Here is a 23,244-nt window from a genome sequence, read left to right as displayed (position 1 = left end):
TCCTGAACACGATGTTTTACAGAGAGAAAAATTATCTGAGATTCTTCTTGATCTTTGACAGAAACTACTGCTATCAAAATTGAATTTTTTCCCCTGCCTTCAATTATTCTAAAGTAATGTGGATGGCACAGGCACATTTCGCTTAGGCTCTACTCTTTTTCTTCTTCTTGGTCCCAGCTTTGTTTTATTTGCTCTACTTAAATTCCAGGTCTCGACATTATATTTCAAAGAAAAAAAAATAAGCCCTACAATTAAATATTTTTTTTTCTAAAATGTGACATGAGATTGATTATGAGTTGCTTCAAGTGATGCTGCAATACAGGGCTGGACTAAGGTAGATGTGCAAAGCGTGTGGCAGAATTGATTAGCAAAAAATTGGAGGGGTCGGGGCGGGCTAAATTCAAAGTTTTCTCCAAGACTTTTTGGAAACCTTAAACAGGCTGTAATGAAAATTCTTTCAAAATTTTACATTTGACTGTAAAAAATCTTGTGCACAGGATGAAATTCCTGGTCTGTAGTCTACCGGAACTGTTGGGTACATTGAGAATGAACTTCAAATTCCTGCATAAAAGGTAAAGTTTCAGTTCAGTTATTTTTCTGTCTATTACAGGTCTGTGAGTATTGTGAAACTTCACATTTCCACCAATTAGCAAATTTTGGAACTCTTACTTTTTCCATTGAATATTTTGTCTGTGTCTTAATTAGAAACACATACAAAATATCGTTTTGATTGTTTGACCCAGCTACAGGTGACTTTGGTCAGTCAGGTTAGTTAAATTATGGTCACTCTGCACATAAATATTAATAGCATGTTTTATTGTGTCACGCAATATTATGGAAGGAAGATAAAATACTTTAATCATAACCTAATAAACAGGTTATAATTATAAATATAAAAATTTGAGGTATTCAATATTTGTCTATTTTTATATAAAATATGAAAATTTATAACTCTCATGTGAGAAGTGTGACGTAATGGAAAACATAAATCCTCACTGCGAAATACAGAAGGCAGTGTCGTAAGGAAGAACAAAACAGCGATGCAGTGGCAGATAATATGCATGGAAAAAAAATATATACTATTCATCAAATTATATCGATGCAAATTTGATCAGAATTTAAGAAATGTAATTCACAAAGACTTGACAAGGAAGCAAAATTGAGGTTTTTGATAGCTTTGAAGTGAAAAATGTCATCCCATAATCAACAAACAAGAATTTAATACACCATTGGGTTGGTCACGGTTTTTTAAAAATGGCAATTACTTCACTTGCATCTGTATACTGTTATATTTTTAGCAATAGTTTTTTCACAAAATCATTTTTTTTTAATATTTATTTTTAATTCAACCCCCTCAGAAAAAAGATACAGAAAATTTGGAGGTGTTTATGATTCACACCATGAACACATTTTTTTTCATATACTGTAATTTACAAAAATGCATAGCAATTAAAAAAACATTAGAATTGATTAATAAAGCATTATCCTTATGAAAAAATTGTTCATGAGAAACAATGTAAGTATCTTTCAAACAGTATTTGACATAAAAGTATTAATCTTTGAGTGAATATAAATTTCGGCTCAAGTATCATACTTATTGAAAAAAAGAAATGAAGATTTCTGTCATATGACAGCCTACCATGGTAGAGTATAGTTGTTTTCCCATCTGTGCCTCATTTCAAACAAAAAGTCTTGCCATAGCTGTGCCACTGCCTGGAAACCCCCATAGCTATGGTTCACTTGACACATCGCTAGTGCTAATCGCCATGTTAGACTGCCTGGTGGAGCACTTTTGAAAGAGCGCATGTGTTCCTGTAACCATTAATACTAAAATGACTAAAGAATAAAAAAATAAAAATAAAATTAAAATTCTACATTCCGAGAAAGTTAACCAAAGACTTTATTTTGAATAATTTACTCTAATAACTTCAGCACAATCAAAAATGAAGCAAGTTACCTGAACTTTTGAGAATGATGCCGTATGATGGAGATCACTGACAGAACCTACTGTGTCTTTGAACTCTTCATTTTCCTAAAAATAAAAGATATTTATAAGATTTTCAGGCTTATGAATGAGCCTTCATTCAATGCTTTACGGCATTGGAATGAATATTAAAAATTGCACAGGTTTTGTAAAAGTAATTGCTTTTACAGATTATTAAATGTTAAAGAGGTATTACAAAAAGGGTTTTATTTATTACATTTTTATCAGTGATTCATTTGTATACTGAGTATTCATTTTTGAAGTGGTTTTCTTGATTAACCAGATACTCAAGGTTCCTGTACTAAATATCACTCTCTTGAAATTTTTGCAAATAATCAGATTAGGTCATAATATTTTCTCACACCATGGTTATTTTGTACTTATGGCCAGACAAAATGCAAGTTTTTGCCAGGTCTTGACTAAACCAGAACGCAGCCTGTAAACTGACTATTGTGAACTTTAAGAAGAGGGAGGAAAGAAGAGTCTGTGCTTAGTGTAAGTGTAGCAATGTAGTGTGTCTGTGCATGAGAAAATGTTAAATTTAGTAAAAATTAGATGGAAATTCACAGATCCAGAAGAAAGAAAGGCAGTGGTTCTCAAACTTTCGCCACTCGCTCCCTCACCCAATTCATGGTTCATCTGTGGGTCCCCATAATATAGTTTAGTGGATATTTTCCTATATATAAGAACTACTTCAAAGCATAAATAAGTAGTTGCAAATCAATATCTCCAACTCACAGTGGTGCTTCTGACAAAGGTTGGCAACACCCTTGGGAGCTGTAACACACACTTTCAGAAACACTGGATTAAGGCATTTCAAGATTGTAATTTAAGATGAAGAGTAATATAATAACAGAGATTAAGGGAAATGACAGAAAGATAAAAGAAAATTATATATAAACATGAAAAATCCTCTTAAAGTTGAGAAGAGATCTGTAATATTGATGTTCCTGATTAAATAGTCTCAGTCTCATGCCTTTTAACACAGTGAAAAACTATGGTGTAATAGAAATATCATTAAAAATACTATTTAAACTAGAGATGTGAGGTGAGAATATTCTCAGAGAATAAGAATATTCTGAGAACATTCTCCTTGATCTTAAAATTACAGAATAATCAAGAATATTCTTTTTTCTTTTAAATAATGAAAAAAATTTAATTTTGTTTATATCATCAAATATAATTTAGTTTTCATTGCCTAAAACATTTAGAACAAAACAATTTTTGGCATAATCACATCATAATGACAAGTTTTAGTTTGAAAATATTCTGAGAATATTGTCGGTCTCTCTCATGGTTAGAGGTTTCAAAAGTTTTCGTAATTAAGATTTTGGGAACTTTAAGATTTTAAAGACTCAAATATTTCTTTTGAAAATAGATAAATTTTCAAAACAAGTTCTAAGCAAAAAATAAAACCAATGCTAATTGACAAAGAGAACCGTTCTCATGATCACCTTCATTCTAAAGAAGATATAGGACTGTGTGTCATTTTCTTCAATAAACTCAATAAACATATACTCAAATTTTTTATCGTTCATATTTATTAGCCAGTTGTTCAATTCAGCCATGTTGGTTTCATTTTTTCACTTTAAAAGTTTAATATTATGGGCTTTGCAAACTTTACTTTTTACCTTCTTTCTATTGACAGTTCCTATCTGCTGTATGTATGTATGTATGTATGCGGTTCTGAAAGCTCTTGCAGCAATTTTAGAATGTAATTTCTGTCAAACTCATTCCAATGCACGTTCCTTTCAACTACATAACAGAACCAGAGTTCCCATAGAAATATCGAAATACCCTTTCCGGATATTTTGATAGCTCTAAAGTAATTCCTTCTAAAGCAGTGGTTTTCAAACTTTTGTCACCTGTGGCTCCCTTCATGGTTCATCTGTAGCTCCCCAGAATAGTTAGGTAGATATTTCCCCATAAAAAAGAACCACTTCAAAAACAAATCATCACACAAATCAATATCTTCAGTTCGTTGCATCACACACTGAGAAATACTACTTCAATGACATACTTTCTGCAGTTGCCAAAGTGGTGAATAAATTCTGATCCATATTCCTCTTTGCTTAACCTTTTACCATCTACTGATGATACTTTGAAGTACTAGCTTAGTTCATTTGTTATGTATGAATATACCAAAAATCCAAAATTTTTCTTCTCATTTGTTTCCATCGTTGCTTTTTCTTTGCTTCATTCAATATCAAGCTATCGTGAATAATTAATTTGAATACCCATTTCAAACAGTTCTGTATCCTCTGAGAATGGGAGGGGGGGGGGTATTTTTTATATAGTTACTTTTGTTTGCAGGAAAATGACGAAATACAGCTTCCCCTTTCACAATTGTAAATATAATCATGTAGCAATGATGGAAACAATAATCATGTATCAATTCATAAACATAGCAAAAATATATTTAATTTTGGTGACATTCATTACTAAGTAAAACTAAAGTGAAATTATTTATTGTAACTTCGAGAATATTCTTGAGAATTTTTGAACACATTATCAGAGAAACATAACTGGAGAATATTCTCATTGAGAATAATAAGAATATACATTCTCAAGTTTTTTAAATAATAGGTGTCCTTCACGAGAATGTTCTCAAATATTCTCCTAGGTTAGAATATTAGCCTCAAGATTACTCTCAAGAATTTTATGTCTGTAATTATAATATAATATTCTCGATAATATTCTGTGGATGGACACTGAACCATTTATTTATGTCAAAATGTTTATGCATATTTTTGATTATATATGCTACTAGCTACAGTATCCGGTGCTGTCCGAGTTTTCTTGATATACTGGCAGCATTAAAGAAGTTACAAATCACTGTAAGGGAATAAGTACGTCTAAATACATTGTTTGGAAACCACAATAACTAAAAACTAAACTTTCCAAAAATTATTAAGGCCAAGAAATCATTGTTGCCCAACCGTTTTGCACACATTTTGGGCCTTTGCCCACTCTGACAAACATTTAAAGTGGCCTACCATTCAAGTTTGTTCCTGTTGCGATATGTGTAAAATTTGGTGTAGATCTGTCTAAAATTATAGATTTATATAGAGAACATACACACACAGAAAATCAATTTTATATACATGTATATATACATTATGAGCATATTTTAGAGTGTTTTGCACTCACCTGTTCTTCTGGTGTAGGTGCTGAATCAGGGAAAATGAACTGCAGGATTTTTATGAGAATCTCTTCGCTGATTGGCTGTGGTATCAAAGAATCTGTAGGTTTAGGTATAATACCTGAAAGAGTTTGCAAAGGTTCTGGATGTGACAATTTGTCAAGTGCTTTTGTTATATCCTGAGAATCTGTGAAAATAAAAAACAATCAGCATAACGAACAAAATACATATTCAATTTAGAGCGCGTGAATGATTTCCTATACCAGGCTTGCAAAAAAAATACTCTGCATTTTTTATGATACATTGACCAATAACAGGTTTAAAAAATTACTTTAATGCACAAAAAATGATGCTGATACTTGAACATGAAATTTTCAAAAAAACAAAAATTCTAGCAATAAAATATTAATTTTCATTGAAAATCCTGCAATAGGTGGGGCTGCTGATTGACTGAATGAACCCCATTATTTAGGGAGTACAGACGTGGTGGTTTCATGCAAGCTGAAAGAAGAGAGATATTCAACAGAATGTTGCAGTGAGTGCACACACTCACTCTATCAATATGTAAATTTGATAAAGTGAGTGTGAGTGCGGGGGTGGGTGGGGGAATTTTGAAGTGCTCTTCTCCAGTCAGACCAGACCATTTACCTTCAAGAGATGGAACAGGGGAAAGAAGAATCATGGATAAAAACACAAGTTTATCCATTTCTTCTATTAGGAAAAAGTTTGAAACCTCGAAGATGCCAGGACGAGCATGTTAGTTATTTTAATAAGTGTTAATCTGGCAAAAAGGAAAAGTTTTCGAGTCCAAGAACCTAGAGCGATTCAGTAGGAAAAATGACCAAATCTTGTCAGTGAAGCAGCATTGTTCCGAAGTTACACTGCTTCTAATTTTTATTTTTGAAAATTTTATTATTTTTCAGGTATTTTTCAGAATTTTATGATAGAGTTAGTTATGCTAGAAAAAACCAACAAAATACTAGTTAAAACACAAATGAAAGAGCATCACAAAAAGAGCAACAGCTGGAAAAAATAAAGTCGGCTCCAGGCCAATCGAACGGATACTTCTCTTGGCGTAGCCAAAAATATCAGGAAAATTGTTGTCAGGGAATTTTGGACCAACAGAATGGCCTCATGCATATTAGCTTGCAACTTCTAGATTATTTAATCAAGACATAACTTGTCATCATCTCAAATAATTTGCAAGATTGATTTTTCTATGATGATGGTGGCAAGCTCTTTGACCGGATAGGCTAGGATGCTTGCCTGAATAAGTTTAGGGCAGAGTTAAGTTAGCGTCAGAGACTTTTCCCAACGAGTGGCAATCAGCTTTTTGTTCAAGGATCCTGGGATGGATATGGATCTTTTCTTCGCCTTTCAAGCTTGCTTGGTGTAGGGTGAAAATTCACAGCTCCTCTAATTTGCGTCATGGAATAGATGGCAGTTTGATTGGCACTGTGGTTTATTTATCCTGTGTAGGTTAGTGGCAATCTCAGCTGCCGTGATTGAGAATGCACTCTATGCAGCAGGAATGCCTCTCCCTGAGAACCTGGTGCATACAACGGAGAGCATGCTACAAGGTAGATATATTACAATGACCATCGATGGGGGCATTGCAATCAAAGCCCAGCGGAAAGGATGTCCACAAGGTTCTTGCAGCAGTCCTCTCCTGTGGTCTTTGGTCCTGGAAACTCTGCTTAAGCTTAACTGGGGACCGCACATCCATATTCAAGCCTTTGCGGACGATCTGGTTTTTGTGATTTCTGGTGCTAATCACGGCGACATCACTACTGAATCTCAGATGAATTTCAACCAACTGACTAGATGGCTTGTTGAGAATCATCTTGAAATGGAGGCCGAGAAGACCAAGTTTCTTTGGCCCCATCCTAAGAAAAATAAACCACGCATTATAATCAACAATACCCGCATTTGGCTTTCGAAGCAAGTAAAGTATCTAGGAGTACATACAGATAGCCGGCTTAACTTTATGCCGCACTTGATGAAACAGATTGACAAAGTTCATGAGACTCTGCAATTGCTGCGAAGAGTTGTCGGACCACGGTGGGGCCTCTGACAGAATTTCCAGAATATGCTCTACAAGTCGGTGGTGCAGCAGCAATTACCCTATGGATGTGCTATCGGGATCCTACGCCGAGACAAAGAAGAGCTCTGGATATAGCCCAGAAACCATTTCTGCTTTATGTTTCAGGGGCATAAGTCACCACGGCCAACGCCATCTTATATGTGGCAACTGGGAATCAATCTCTCAGTAGCTTTATTGATTACAAGGCGCGCAAAACAAGACTACTTCACCTCAACGAGGATATTGTGGTGGCAGATAGACGACTGTGAGTTGCCGACTTCGAAAAGACACTCAAGATCTGGCCACCGCACCCAAGTATGGACATAGCAGTAAACCAGATAATACTATCCAATAGTAATTTTGTGATAGCACCCGATACAAGACCAGTTTTTACGGATGTCTCGAAGACTCCAGAAGGAACCCGTAGTGCATTTGTGGTTTTGCGGCAGGATGACTCTCGTGAAGTATCTTGGATGAGAAGGCTTGCTACTGAGAGCATTGTCTTCCAGGCTGAGGTAGGTTGCATGCAGTTCAATAGGCACAATCCGAACAGCATCCAGTGCATCAAGTCTGTGGGCCATAAAAAATTCCAGTTCACCGTATTACAACGTCAGAGAGATTCACCGTATCCTGTGTGGAAATCCAAGAATACGTTTGGCCTGGGTGAATGAAAGCACACTCTGCAGTAGCTGGCAACGAGCAAGCTGACCAACTTGCTCAGGAAGCCGCTAATCTTCGAACTCCATGTGAACACCCATGGCCAAGGAACTTTGGCCAACGCTTATTGCGTGAGGATCTGTTGAAGACATGGCAATGTAGTTGGAATTCTAATGCGGCCAAAGACGCCTATAAAGTCCAACGACGGGTCAGGTGGCACCATCATGTTTGGCCCAGAGAAAAGATAATAGTGGTAACAGAGCACGGCCTATTTAGAACGGTTTAAGCGCTCAACTCACTCTGCTTGTAATTGTGGAACTTCTGGATCTCTCTGGTACTATGCAATGCAGTGTCAAATGACGGCTCAGTTCCACTTTGGTAAGATGCCAGAGTCTTTTACCTTAGCCTGGAAGATAAGGACCCTTCGTAGTCCTACGAACTTTCACCGCCTCATAGGTCATGTCAGGTTTCTGGAGCAGAACGTTCACCATATGCATGACAAAACCAGAGGAGCATGTGAACCGAGAGGAGGCACCAACCCGACGTATGTGCCATCAAGGGAGTGCAGCAGTCAGGTGAGACAGTACGATTTGCGGCCAAGACTGAGAGGAGTTACTGACGTCACGTACCCACCCTTGCGAGAGAGCGACAGCCAGGCGAGGATATACAACTTGCGGTCTAGACGACTGCAGACCTAAAGACTGATAACGACAATCGAACTGATATGTGGAAGCTGGACAATGGATGATTGTGATTAGCTGATTTACTCTGCGATTCGAAATTTTATATTTATTATTGACAATCATTAGATTTAGATTATTGACAATCATTCGATTAACTGACGATGGCCAGATTCTTATGGGAGGGACTATTTGCTATCATTGTATAATTTTGTTTGAGGCGACAATGTTTTGTTGTTTATAATAAAACTTTCCGGATACACCCATCCTCCAGGAACGCTTCGATATCTCTATGAGATGGGAAGCAGGGTGTGTCCGGTCTTCAAAGGTCAAAGCAGGAGGAAGGCCAAGCATCCTGAGCTATGGTGCTGCCAGCACATGAACCAAAAGCATTGTAGGAAATGTTGCCTATGAGAATTTAAGAATCTCTCAACCTTTATCTTTAGGTGGTCCAATTCAATTCTTTGAGTTCCAAAATTTTTTATGTTGAGACACATTTTAAGACCACCCGTTATATGTGTAATTTGTTTCCATCGCATTTTCAATGAAGTTTTTGGACTCTCTGGACCTCAAAGTTCAATTCCAAGACAAAATAATCTCCTGATTGGAGGAGATCAGTTCAAGGCCCATCAGTACATAACTGTTACTACTACTACTAAACCAGACATGCACCTCGTCCATATTCTTCTGCGGAACTTTTAACGAATCGGTACATATCAAAATGTGTGTGTATGTATAGTGAACCTTCGGGGAAGTTTGTTTCTGTGTAATACTTGTTATGTGTAGTGCTGTCATCTGCAATCAATTATTTTAAACTAGGAGTTTTTCTCAACTCATAGAGGATGAAATGCAATGAATGAATAATAATACCTCACCTTAACAGTTTCCTTAATTCTTTTGTTAGTTTTACACATCATTTTTTGTGGGAACAAGTGCTGAGTGAAAATAGCAGTTCAGACATTTTACTGCTAGCCATGATGGTTATTTCAGAGATTTAAGTTGTGTTAGAGATTGTTAGCTCCCACTAGCAACAGGGAGCATGAAAAAACATGTTGGTTTACCACAGAATCTCAACAGCATCTTTTTTCTGGAGTTAAATTTATGTGGGAAGAGGGCTGCTGTTTCATAGCCATTTATTTGATACCATAATATAATTGCTTATAGAGATGAGGTCTTTCTTTTAATTTAAAAAAAACTGCATTTTTTTTAAACATCAAAATAGCTAGTAAGAAACAATTTACAGTAGAACTTTGGTTAATGAGATTGATTCATTCCACCAACATGCTGGTTATCCGAATCACTTGTATACTGAATTCTACTTCCCCATAGGAAATAATGGAAACTTGGATTATTCATTCACATAAAATGACTAATAAAAATTACATTCAATCAATACTACTATAATACAATAACACCATAAATAAACATACAATACAATTAATGTTCACAGATTAACTTATTCTAAATGTGTGAGGAGAAGAGAAGAGGACTACATGTGTGAAGTCTGATAACTTACATATATGTTTGTGTAACATAAATAATTAAATGGTAAATATAGCAATAAGTTTGAATTTTTTTTGCTGTAAAGAGATGCAATTTTTCTTTATTTTCTGTGCGTAATCTGCAGATTATACATTACAAAAATCTGATTTTATTGGAGCAAATTATAGACTGCTGTGTGTTATTTGCAATTTTTTTGCTAAGAGGCTGGAATCAGGCTTGTCATTTGGGGGGGGTCAAGGGGGGCCGTTGCCCCCCCCCCGGCTTTTGAAAATACACTAAAATGGTATATATATATATATATATATGTGTACATTGAGTACATGCTCTTTGCCCCCCCCCTGGAAAAAGTTGAAATGACGGCCCTGGTTGAAATAAAAATAATTAGTATTTTCAAATACAATTTACAAAGTAAGGATTGTTAGGACTCTATGTTGTTAGCAAACTTATTTTTTTTTGTGCGACTTTAAAAAAGAAACTTTTCCAATAACACTTTTTATAATTATTTGCAGATGAGAAACTGAATTGTCATTGAACAGACTCATTGCTCATTCATTCATTCATTCCCTACGGCTTTATTTGGTTGGTTTTTTCCTACAAATTTTGCACAGATTCTCACATTGTATACATCTCTCTAATCTCATTTGAAGTGAGGGACTTCTAACTTCTCTCTTGCTCGGATGAGACACCGTCCATAAACTCTTGCTGTTGCATGCAAAGAAGGCCCATCAGTTCATTACCTAAACATGTTCTACACTGGTGAAATAAATTAAGAGAATTTGCATATTTTACCGAATTTCATGAAAAAAACTGAACTGAATGTAAAACCACTGCTTCTAGACAAAAATGCAAATCTTGTACGTCAAATACGTAAGCGTACGCGTGTGTGTAGGCTGAGCCAGTAGAGAAACAGGCTTTATAAGCGCGCGTAAGTTAAGACGCATTTCGTTCGCTAGCACACCTCAGCGAATTTCTTGGTGTTATTTTGCAGCAATCGGTTAATTTCAAATTGTAACAGTAAAAATGAGTAACCACCAACGTTTAGATGATGGAATGAGGTGGCGAATTGTGGGGAGGCTAGAAGCAGGCCAATCTCAAGTCCAGATTTGTGAGACAAGAGAGTTCAATTTAATGCCCAGCGTCGTGTTTAACTTATGGAAACAGTTACAGGATACCGGATCCATCGAAAGAAAGCCTGGGCAAGGTCGCCCAAGAGCCACGACGGCCAGAGAAGATCTTACCAGAAAAGAAATAACTCAAAATTATAATGCTAAATCAAGTTTTTGTGTTGTAAACAGTCATGCTCGCATGTGAATTCATTTTTCAAGTGAGCCATACTAACTGGAGACTGTAGGGAAGAGTATTACTCCAATTTCACAGTATGAGTGTGTACAAAAGTGGAAAAACCATCAGCTCAGTTGTGATAAAGTGAAAATAAGTAAGCAAAGCTCAAAAAAACTTGCTTGTAATATGAATCATTGCTTGTTAACCGAGTCAAAATTTGTTGAAAATTTTTGCTCGTTAATGGAAGTTCCATTGTGGAAATTTTTTTGTTTATTTAGTCCAGCCTATATTGTTTAATTAAAATAGCATATAAAAAAAAATACAGTTCAATAAAACGAGTGGAAAAATGATTACAGATATTATTCATTATAAAGCAATAAGTAGGGAAAAAAATTAAAACACATTTGATTGATACAAATAATAATAACATGATTCTCACGTATTCTTAAGAGATCTGTAAGATCAGTTCAGGGAATTTGTTAGCATTAGTAGACATCCATTCCCGAACCTGGATTCAAACCCAGACCTGCACAGTCAGAGGCTAGCTCCCTAACCACTGGACTGCCAAGCGGTAACATAATAAACAGCGGAAAGATTTAATCATGACTGCTCTTACCAGAAACTTCATCATCGTCTATCATACTCCCAATCAATTGGTTCACTGAATCATATCCTTGGGCCAAAACAACAAATTCTTTCAAATACTCAGCTAGAGAAAGCAACATAGAGGAAAACGAAATTATCAGAATACTAAAATAAAGCACAAACAAAAAGGAATTTCACATTAAAATTTTCATTAAATGACCCATAAAAATTCCATCCAATACTTGTAAATATAATGAGAGGCTACTGTACTATTTGAACAGAAATAGTGATACATAGGGAGATTCATTTACATTTATAGGGCTTGAGGAAGGTGTATGTAGATTTTGGAAGCATATGGAAGCCACTATAGCTAAAAGTCTTAAAACCCATGCTATGATAATACTATACTCATAAAATCTAGAACAAAAAAAAAGATTATTATGAAAAATATAATGCATCTTCTTGCATATGTTTGACCCTTTTTCAATCATGTAATGAACATTTAATTGGCCACACTAATAATATAGCTTTTCACAAAACACTAGCATTTAATTTAGTATTACATGTGTGAAGTCTGAATAACTTACATGTATGTTTGTGACGTTGTATTTGTATTCGTGTAACATAAATAATTAAATGGTAAATATAAAAATGAGTTTACATTCATTTGCTGTAGAGCTCCAATTTTTTCTTAATTTTCTGTGTATAATCTACAGATTATATGCTAAAAAAAACCTGAGTTTATTAGAGTGGATTATAGAATGCTGTGTGTTATTTGCAATTTTTTGCTAAGAGGTTGGAATAACGATAATTACTTTTTTCAAATACAATTTACAAAGTAAGGAAATTGAACAAAAGAACAATTTTTATAAATAACACACAGACACAGATGTGAAGAAAACATTGGAGGTTCTGAAAGTTTGCTGGTTGTCCTGTACATATGGGACTCAAGCGCGTACACAGGAGGAGGAAGGTGCATTGCATTGTTCTTTCAGAAATTATTGGGGGGGGGGGGGGCAAGCAAGCACACACCATTTACAAAATTTATTGGGAGGGCTCAGATGGCCTCAGCCCCCTAGGTTCTGGTGGCTATGATAACAAATAACATATTGCTTAGAGCTGGACAAATCTATTGCTCAACATGTCAGATGCGAGTGTGTAAAAAAAAAAATAGAGATGAACATTTTTTAGGGTTTGTGGGAAATTTTGAGAGTTCAAACAAAAGAGAAATGAAAATATTATTTCTCATTATTTAAATTCTTCAGTAAGTATTTTCATCAATAGATGGCAACACATTTGTTTTGAATGTCTGGGGAAAATACTATAAAAAGGAAAATTTCGTTAGGCCACACTATAAAAGTTTTGTAAAAGTTCTTTTAAAAACTTGACAAATGCAGCCAATGAGCTTATTGGTTATATTCACTTCAGTGTAACTGATATGCTGGTCGAGTGGTCATGTATTATCATGTAAAGTAGTCGACGGACCAGCATCGCGAGGACCCAGGTTTGAACCCCACTGTCGCCATATAGTGGTGGTCGGCTGAATTTGGTTTTCTTTCGTTCCCAACTTCAAGGAGCGAATGTGAGCTAATCTCTTTTGTTAAAAAGTCTCGCCACAGAGAGCAACAGATCTACAAACAGCACAAATGTAATTCAATCATAGCACATCACTCACTTCACTTCTGAAATATAGATGGCAGCACTGAAAAATCAAACACAATACTACATATGCACTCAGACTGTTAGGTACACACACAGTTACACCTCCGGCTCAACACACTAGGTAGTAAATCGTCTATAAATGGTGATAGACCTGAGTTTTGCTCGGTTTGAAAGAAAGAAAGAAATGATATGCTAATTGGTTGCATTTGTCAAGGTTAGTGTAATACCAGCCTTACACAAGGTGGCCATCACTGATCAGAACGTGTAGGAAATTTCTTAGTGTTGTAGAAAATTTTGAGATTTCATCAATCAAAGAAATAATTTGAATTTTTTAATGTAGTGAAATGCTCTTAGTTATATATATATCTGCATATTTTCATCAATAAATAGCAGCACATTCATTTTGAATGCATGGGAAAAATTTGCTTAAAAAGGAAAACTAAGCAATGTTTTTTGGGTATGTGAAATATAGATTTGGGTATGAATTTTTTCAAGTCCAGTCTAGAATGCAATTTTTTTAGATTTTTCCACCCCAGATGATGCAAGTGGGAGAATAAGACGTTGCTGAAACCTTTTTGAGCTTCAGCCACCTTGTTGGGCAATTTGCCTGTTGTGGCCCTTGTATATGTATTTAATAGAAGAATCAATACTTTTTTTCTGAAGAAACACCTGATTGGCAACTTTTTTCATTACTTATGATTTACTGTACTATCATTCTTTGTGATAAATGTGTCAATCAGAAGTTTGTATGGCCTATGGCATTCTTTTCTCTCAAAGCAGCAAAATTTGCATTTAAGGATTAATAAGCCTTGGCAGATTACACGCAGGAAATAAGAGGCTTTCAAATACATCTTTTACAAAAGTAAAATTTTCATATACTATATACTAAATCAGTCTTCCAAGCTTCTTTTTCACTCCCCCTATCAGAAAAAAAAATATATATTCTCAGTTCCCTTCTCGCTCCTTTAATAAGCCCATCTCACAGGATCTCACGTTGTATCTATGGGTTTAACCTCTCCACAAGGAGATAGTATTGCTCATTTTGGTAAACACTGTTTTAAGAAAATACAACTTACCCATACAACAGCTTGGGCTATCTGATGTCCTCATGCGAACAGACCAAATAGGAGCATTAATTGCATCAAGGTCTCTGAAACAGTAAACATCATCATTACAAAGGATGTACTACCTGTTTCATTTTTTTGAAGACATGGTTTTTATTACATCAAAGAAAGTTACATAAGTTAATGATCAAGTGATGGCTAACTATGCCTCTTAGGGGCCATTCAAGTATTACGAAAGCAGATTTTCAGCCATTTTTGACCCCCCCCCCCTTGTCAGCAAAACACTGACACCCCCCCCCCCCCCCGGTCAGCAAAATTTCGTCAGCAGCTTAGAATATTTCATATCTTCAAAAGGGGGTGGTTGATGACGTAAGCAATCTTCAAACCCCCCCTCCCCCCCTTGTCATCAAAAGTCAGCAAATCCGAAACCCCCCCGCCCCCGATGCTGACGTAATACTTGAATGACCCCTTAGTAATTATCACATTGGTGATACATAGACATTATAGATATTTTATTTATGAAAGTTAATCTATGAGGTGACTGAATAAAAAACCAAAATAACATATAAAAAACTATTAAATAATTTAGCTTTCACTTTCAAAAATAAAAATCATACAGTGAGAGAGAACCAAGAAAAATCATGGGGCATTTATAATTAAAGGTTTGTTGTGGGCACCCTATGGCTTTAACCTGAGATGTGTGTGCAGGTAATATAGGTAGTACTCCCAGAGTCTACATGTTATAAAAGAAGAGAAATTCACTTATTATTCTGTTAAAAAAAGTGACATCAGTCTGGTAATTCCTACAGAAAGGAAAATAAATCATTTTACTATCTAAAATGTATAATGATTTCATTGATAATTGTACTGGAGAAATGATGAAGGAAGCTGAGATAATAATATTTTATAGCATGACAAGAGACTATATGTTGCTGATGAAATGTGAAAAATAAAATATTTGCACAGTTTAAAGTGTTTTCATAGCAATATTAATACTGATTTTTCAATAATATGACTAACTGAATTACAATAGAAAATGAAAAATTTAGTCCAAGATTTTAAAAGATTGTATAACCGTTTGAAAATTAAATTTCATTGGTATAATGTAATCAAACAGGTAGATCCTTATTTTGTACCACAAGATCAATTAAAATTGTTTTTTGAGGATAAAAAATTCCAATATTGAGAGACATTCTTGTAAGCTTTTCTGTAAGCATAAACTTCTAAGTGGCAATTAGAAATCACTAAACCTCCCTTCAAAGTGCAGTATCTTTGTTAATGAAGTAGGCTTTCTTCCAATTCTCAACAGGTGCAAACTAAGGGGTATAGGGAAAAGTTAGGAATCAACATTGAGAAATCACCTTTACAAAATACTCGACTTGTCAGTGATAAAACCAGTCTTTTATGAAGACAAAATATCGTGTCAATGCTGCTTAAAGGGTTAAGATCACAATGTATGTAAAAGCAAATTCCTAATATCTAGTATAATTAAAATCAGCAGTGATCTTTCTATCAGAAAAAAGTTTTATTGACTCATTATTGAATGTATGAAATTACGATAGGAATTGAATCTTGCGCCTCTATTTATTTTACCATTTTGTAGTACTATGGTCACTTTCCCCATGTAAGGGCAAATTCAACCAAGTCAGTTGACTATGAAAAATGTTCTTTTTTTTTGTGTGCAATTTTGTGTGCAAAAAGATATTTGTGTGCAAAGCTCTCATTGGGGGAATAGGGGAAAGAATAGGTCTGTCTGTGGTATGTGCAATGCTATCATCTAGTCACCATGTTTGTTGCTTCTTTGTGTTAAAAAAATATCCTGACAAGTACTAAATAAGTACCAAACTCACCACTCCTAAAACACTCCCAGCAGGTACAAGTTATCAATCTAAGCAATCAATTATAGTTATCAATCTACAATGAGGTACATTGGACATAAATTCACCTATTCAAAGTACATTTGTGTCATAAAAAAAAATATTATTATGAAAATATTTTCTTATATACGAAAATATAGTAAGCAATACTTCTTTAGTAATATTTAAATTGTTTAGTAATAGGTTTTTGTATAAGAGACATTTATATCATTATCAAAAAAAAAAATTATCATTATCAAAAAATAGATACTCACGAATGAACATCATTGTCAATAACAACATCCTCAGATAAGAAAGGCCACGTGGTTGATAGGTGAAATTCACTTAAGGAGGAAAAAAACCGATATATGTAACTACAAAATTTGTGTTATATGAACAATTTTTTCAATCATTAAATTTTTTTTTTCAGACAATTAACTTGGTTTGTAAAAAAAACAACTTTGCATTAAATACACAAAGAGTTAAGCAGTTTGTATAAGTGAAAAAGCAAAAGATTCATGATAATCATTCAGATTAAGTTTTTGTTCAAAAAAATGTATCACAATTCTTAAAATATCTGCTGTGCGATGCTCACATTAAAAAAAAAAATAAATGATGGCTCTTACACTGATGATGTACAAACTAAGTATTTTGCTTTAAAAACATATGATCTTGAAAAAATTGAATATGAGCATTATCAAAAACTTTTCAGACATCTAATTAACAAAATTGTATTTCAGCTATTCAGAATTGGTTTTAAGCATTTTATCGAACATTTAATAACAAATATTCATTTGCTGAATATAAAAAAGCAGTAGTTAGATAAAAGTTTAAAATGATGATGATGTTTACTGATGAGTAATTATTGTAGAAGTTATTGAAATATCTTACAGGATAGGATCTTCCGAAGCACCACAAGGCAACTTGCTCAGATCGACAGGTGTGATATCTTCTCCAAGTTCATCTATGTCTACAAAAAATCAAATAGAGTAAATAAGATGAATGTTAATAGTGCCTGTATCATGTATTGCATGCATTTCCAATTTAAAATTCGACATAAGGATAATTTAAAATGAAATGCATTCAAAGAAAATTCAATTAAATGACAGAAATAGTGTGCTGAGTTTGAGCATACATTCTACATACATGCAGTTTATCTCAATGTAAAAGTTTGAAGGAAAAAATAGTATAGACCACATCTAGCAAAACACTCAATAGTGTTTTTAAAGTGAAAAAAATTAATGAGCTAGCATTTAGTTCTTTATCCACTAATTACTGTCACTCTGTGTGTACATGTTAATAAAATACTCATATGCGGTGGGTACTTAATTAGCATGTATGCACACAAAGTACTCATACACAATGTGTAAACTTTTTTGAATCTTTGTATTTCTTGTTTGAAAGTTCCTATTTAGTCACATTGTGTATAATGGAGATACAAAATTTTCATTTACCAGGAGGTGGCTGAGGCCAGCTGCATGGAGACCAGTCTTGGAGAACATATGTGAATCGAATGGATACACCCACAGATGAGACATCAATAGCCGAACTGGACTGAAATTTAACCATGACAACAAAAGTTATAAAGAAATAAAAAATAAATGAAGCAAAAAATCATACCGACATTTATTCAAACAAGGAAATGAACTGCAATACTCACAAGTTTTGATTTGAATAAATTTAAAAGTCCAGATAAATGACTGTACTGAGCGAATGGACGATTCAAGTGCACCATATCAAAGTTCACTCTCACCCCTCCACCTTCACAAATCCCTAAATAATATTTCTGCCTCATTTGTTGGAGTTGGAAGAATATCGGAACTTGACTGCAAAAAATAAGATCAGAAAGTTCAAATTAACATGAAATCAAATAAGGATAAATTCTACTCATCTTCTGTCGGAAATATGAGTCATGTTCATGACAATATCTATTCATATGTAGCAAGTTGAATTCAACAATAACCCAGAAAAAATATATGTCTTTCAAAAATTAGGCATAGCTGATAGATCTGAAATACATTTCTAACCAAGCATCTGCATCTGGGTAACTTTGACATCAGAGCATAGGGTAATGATGTCATAGACTTCATTTAACCTATGTAGACATAAGACATCTGGTTAGATGACAGGTTAGTACCTTACTTGTTTTTTAGAAATGTGACCAAAATAATATTTTTATTACATATAGAAAGATGAATATAATATACTATCTTTTATTTCAAGAAATAATGAGAGCATTCTTCACACATTCTCTGCATATATTACATTTCGATTTCATTGAAAGCACTAAGATACCACTTTTCATGTAAGAGTTCATCTCATTCCATTGTTGTAAGAAGCCCATTAACATTGAATAGTGAAACACCAAACTGTTCAAAAAAACTGACAGATATTAAGTTTTAAAAACATATGTCCTCAAATTCAAACTTCGATTGAATCCAAGGTAAAGCAATTGCTATTACAACTGAATAAGATAAAATTAATAAAAGTTTAGCAAACCAACCAGTTGGTGTTGTTAATGGCTATACAGGCTGAACTAAGAAGCATTTTAGTTCTATCTTCTGTCATAATAGCATCATTAAGCTTCGCAGGATGTATCACCACAAAATCCCTCAATCCATACCTGAAGAAAAATACAGAAACCGCAAGATCGTGTATTCACATTTCAAGAAACTACAGATGATATACTAAATTTTCAAAACTGAAAACATATTTTGTCCACTAATTTTGAATAGCAGAAAAACCATGGAAATTCTATGTTTGAAGTGAAATTTTAAAAGGTAAAAACTAACTATAACTACACAAGTAAGACATGAAATGAAAGACAGTGAATTTGTGAAGTTAAATTATTGGGAATCATTTTTATTAGCACAGTAGACTCTCTATAATCTGGCAGTGTGCTGATCCAGCCCATCTAGTAATCTGTCATTTTTCTTGGCACGCTTCTTTCAAGTGTAGAATGGAAAAACATGTTGACTGCAGAGCTGAAGTTTACACTATTTAAATCAGCTTTTTTTCAACTACTTTCCAGTAATCTGGTGATTTCATTAATCTGGCACACCATGGCCTGACACATGCTAGCTTAGTGAGAGTTTACTGTAGTTAGGAGACAAAGTGAAAAATAATAGTAATTTGCACTAATAATCAATAAATATTCCAATGTTATTTCCTGAAAAATTCTGCAAAAGAAAGAAGAAAAAAGTGCAGTTGCTTTTGGCATCTTAATTAATGTATAAATTTCTATCTCAACTGATTTAACTCTAAATCTTAATAAGAATCATGAAAGCATGACTACTGTCAGTTATAAAAAGTGTAAGTACTTCTTCGAATAAGATGATCATGATGCAGCCACAAAATTTTATCTAACACAAGTAACAAAGGATTGTGATTTTTACCTAACATGATCAACTCAAATAAAATAGTACTGACAATAAAAATAATATTTTTATTGTCAGCTTCAGCTTAATTCTGCAAGATATTTTGACAAATAATAAAAAAATATGATGAAGTAAACAAAATTTAATGTATTATTGGTGAATGCAAATGTGTTACTATTCGGTTAAAGCGGCTCCTCTTGGCACGATAGATGAAATTTGGCGAGAAATGCTCAAATTAACTCAGAAAAATTAACACATAATATTAACAGTGTATTATCGGGCTACTAGTTGGAGGGGATTAGGGGTCATTCCCAACTACGAACAAGGAAAGACGGAGCACTCCCCCTTCTCCATAGGATGGGACTGCAGGGTGTGGCTACAGCTCTCATTATGGTGATTATTTTGAAATTGATTCACACAACAGATTCTTGTGATAACGTGAGCAATGAGCCACCATGAAAGAATAAAATAAAAATAGTTAGCTAATTAACATAATTAATTAATTAATTAATTAACTAGTCTGCATTCATTTTTTCCTAATGGCTCATTGTTGAAGCTGTCGTGCGGGGGCAGCAATCTCTTGTGTGAATCAATTTCAAGACAATCACTATAGTGAGAGCTGTGGCCACTCCTTGTGGTCACATCCTATGGGGGCGAGTACCCCCGTCTAGCCACATTTGTAGCTAATCCCCTCTGACTAGTAGCCTGATAGTACACGTACGCCCTAAAGAACAACATAAAAGTACTTATATTAAAACATAATATACAATTAGTTAATTATTAATGAACTGTGACTATTAATTAATAAGTGTCAGGAGTTAATAAGTTCAAGATAGTAAATTTATTCATTAAAGAAGGACTTTTACTGTTCGGAGTAAATTAGCTGATTAATTATTACGCGCTTTAAATTTATATATAAAATTGATTTTCTGTGTGTCACTGTGTGTTCTCTCAATTTTAGATTGATCGTCACCAAATTTTGCATATATGCATAATGGGATCCGACTTGAACGATAAGCTACTTTAAAAGTTCATCAGAGCAAGGCATATGTCTGAAATGGGCCGAAAACTGTCTAATGAACTACTAAGGTTTGCACCAGATACATTTAGACATGGGCTTGGGGGGGGGGGGATTCTCGATTTAGGACAAATTTAGATAGTCTCTTCCTTATAAAATGTCGGTTAAATCTTTGTTTATTGCCATTACTGTTAGGTTAGTTTAGTTACAGCCCGACTTGAGTAGAAAAAAGTTAAGTTTGTCTAAATTTGGGACAGCTTCCCCTTTTTCAAGGCTTAGTTCATCTTGGACTATGCTGTAAGGTTTTGGAGACCATACCTCCAGACGGACATGGACATGCAGAGAAGAGCTACATGTGTTCTTATTGAAACACAAGGCTTGAGTTATGAAGAGAAACTTCTTTTTGAATATGCTCACATTGGATGAACGCAGGTGTCAGGGAGACATGATCAAAATTTTAAAATTTTTAACTGGGTGGATAGGATGGACCATGAATTATTAGTACACCATCAAATGAATGCTTTTACAAGGGGGCACCAGTATCAATTGGTAAGGGACAATTCTAGGTTATGAATTATTAGTACACCATCAAATGAATGCTTTTACAAGGGGGCACCAGTATCAATTGGTAAGGGACAATTCTAGGTTATGGTGTAGCAGAGAGTTTTCCCTTGAATAAAGTTGTTAATAAATGTAAAAGCTTACCTCTGAGGGGTTGTGGGTTGTGACCTCTATAATGCAGTTGACACATTTAAAAAGAAATATGATAACATGTTGGGGTAAATCTAGAAGCTATCCATACTTAGAATAAGATAACCATAAGCATTCTTTATAGGTATTGTATAATATTTTATCATGTCTATATATATATATATATATATATATATGTTGTATTTCCACATATACTACGTATAAAGAAACGTTCCCTGATGTACCCCCATGTTTTCGGATTCTTGGAATGTGCTTGAGAACGGTAGTGTAAATAACCTACCACCCTCCCTTGTAAGTCATTCCGATACGGTCATTTTTAAATACCACACCAGGGTTTAAGCTACGGTCGCATTTTTTGCAAAATGCGAAAGAAATTGTAGAATGCGCAAAAAGTAGCAGCCACTTTCGCAAAAATGTGTACAGGAGGTACGCAACGAGAATTTTTGAATTTTTCTGGAATGTGATTATACATGGCGGTTTTTTTTTGGTAGTTCCCAAATTTTTGGGATATGTAAAGTATACATGAAACTCAAAACTAGCATTCACAGATTTCTCTAAAGAAAGATAGTGAATAATAAGAAGGTAGAAAAAAACACCCACCATCTGACAAGACAATGTGCTTTTGGAGGGAAGTCATTTTCCCTGGATAGCATATCTGAAAGGCAATATGGAAGCTGCTCTCCTGAAATACATAAATAAATAATATTACTTATATAGAATAATATTGAAGTAAGTATTAGCGATAGCATTTTTTGTGAAAATAATTGGAATTTGTTATAGCACGTCAAAGAAAGAGACTTTCTGGATATTAATGTTGCGATGAACTTTGAAAGGAAAAGTTTGTTGTCAACTGCTGGGAATTGAACTCTGGTTCCCCAGCAATACAGGCAAGTGCACTAATCAGTATATCATAGAGACACACACCTTTTGCAATATGCTAATGCGTACAATAAGGAAAGAAATAGTTGTCTCTAAACTGCGCCTGCCCGAATTAACATCCAAAAAGTTTTTTTGATGCAATCTAGTCACTTGATAATCTGTAATAACATCACTCATTGATTGGAACTAACTTTCTCTGACACTAGAATTTTCGTACATGCACAATAATAATTTGATAGAAATATTTCTTTTCTTTAAAATGCAAGGGAATCTAAAATTGGTTGAATGAGTACAAGAAGTTTGCATGCTATCTATGTTGTACTTACAACATCTTATAGCTTTTAGTAAGAAGAATGAAAAGTTGCCAAGTACCAGCAACTTGAATAAACCTTAATAACATATTAGTATTTTGCACTATCTATCCTCCGAAAGTGTTAATGAAGTTTCTGTGAAGCTACTTTCTGTGTATTACACAACAGTGTTGTGCGGGAAACTACTTTACAGAATGACACAACTAACTGAACTTTATTCATCAACTAATCAATCAGAGTTTGTTGTTTTTTTGCAAATAAATGAATTTTGTCATGATGCTAACCATTATTCAGAAGAAATGCCAAGGACAACATAAAGTTGGTGGCATCTGATAATAATGCTACCTCCCGATATAATCCCTGTATAAAGATATTTTTCTTTGGGTCGCAGAGTATAATGAGATTTCACTGTGCATGCATTAATTATTACATACATTAATTATGTATGCAA

General features: G+C 34.4%; 1 protein-coding gene across 1 annotated transcript in view; it reads right to left on the bottom strand.

Annotated features, from left to right (window-relative positions):
- Rab3GAP1 (RAB3 GTPase activating protein subunit 1) overlaps positions 1 to 23,244 on the bottom strand; it is a 215,056-nt gene that overhangs the window by 181,301 nt on the left and 10,511 nt on the right. Inside the window, exons 5-15 of the mRNA XM_089245110.1 lie at positions 22,204 to 22,285; positions 19,001 to 19,120; positions 18,158 to 18,323; positions 17,952 to 18,051; positions 17,389 to 17,467; positions 16,773 to 16,841; positions 14,654 to 14,727; positions 11,947 to 12,039; positions 5,135 to 5,313; positions 1,958 to 2,032; positions 1,640 to 1,812 (exon numbers count right to left, since the gene is read on the bottom strand). Coding sequence (XP_089101236.1) covers positions 1,640 to 1,812; positions 1,958 to 2,032; positions 5,135 to 5,313; positions 11,947 to 12,039; positions 14,654 to 14,727; positions 16,773 to 16,841; positions 17,389 to 17,467; positions 17,952 to 18,051; positions 18,158 to 18,323; positions 19,001 to 19,120; positions 22,204 to 22,285 — 1,210 coding nt within the window. The remainder of the gene's footprint in view (positions 1 to 1,639; positions 1,813 to 1,957; positions 2,033 to 5,134; positions 5,314 to 11,946; positions 12,040 to 14,653; positions 14,728 to 16,772; positions 16,842 to 17,388; positions 17,468 to 17,951; positions 18,052 to 18,157; positions 18,324 to 19,000; positions 19,121 to 22,203; positions 22,286 to 23,244) is intronic.

Source organism: Pholcus phalangioides, unplaced genomic scaffold, assembly GCF_987345545.1.
Source record: "Pholcus phalangioides strain wild (caught in Gottingen) unplaced genomic scaffold, Ppha-v1.0 ptg000015l_1, whole genome shotgun sequence".
Lineage (NCBI taxonomy): Eukaryota > Metazoa > Arthropoda > Arachnida > Araneae > Pholcidae > Pholcus > Pholcus phalangioides.
The sequence above is the reverse complement of the archived record's forward strand: the minus strand, read 5'-3'. Positions and strand labels throughout refer to the sequence as shown.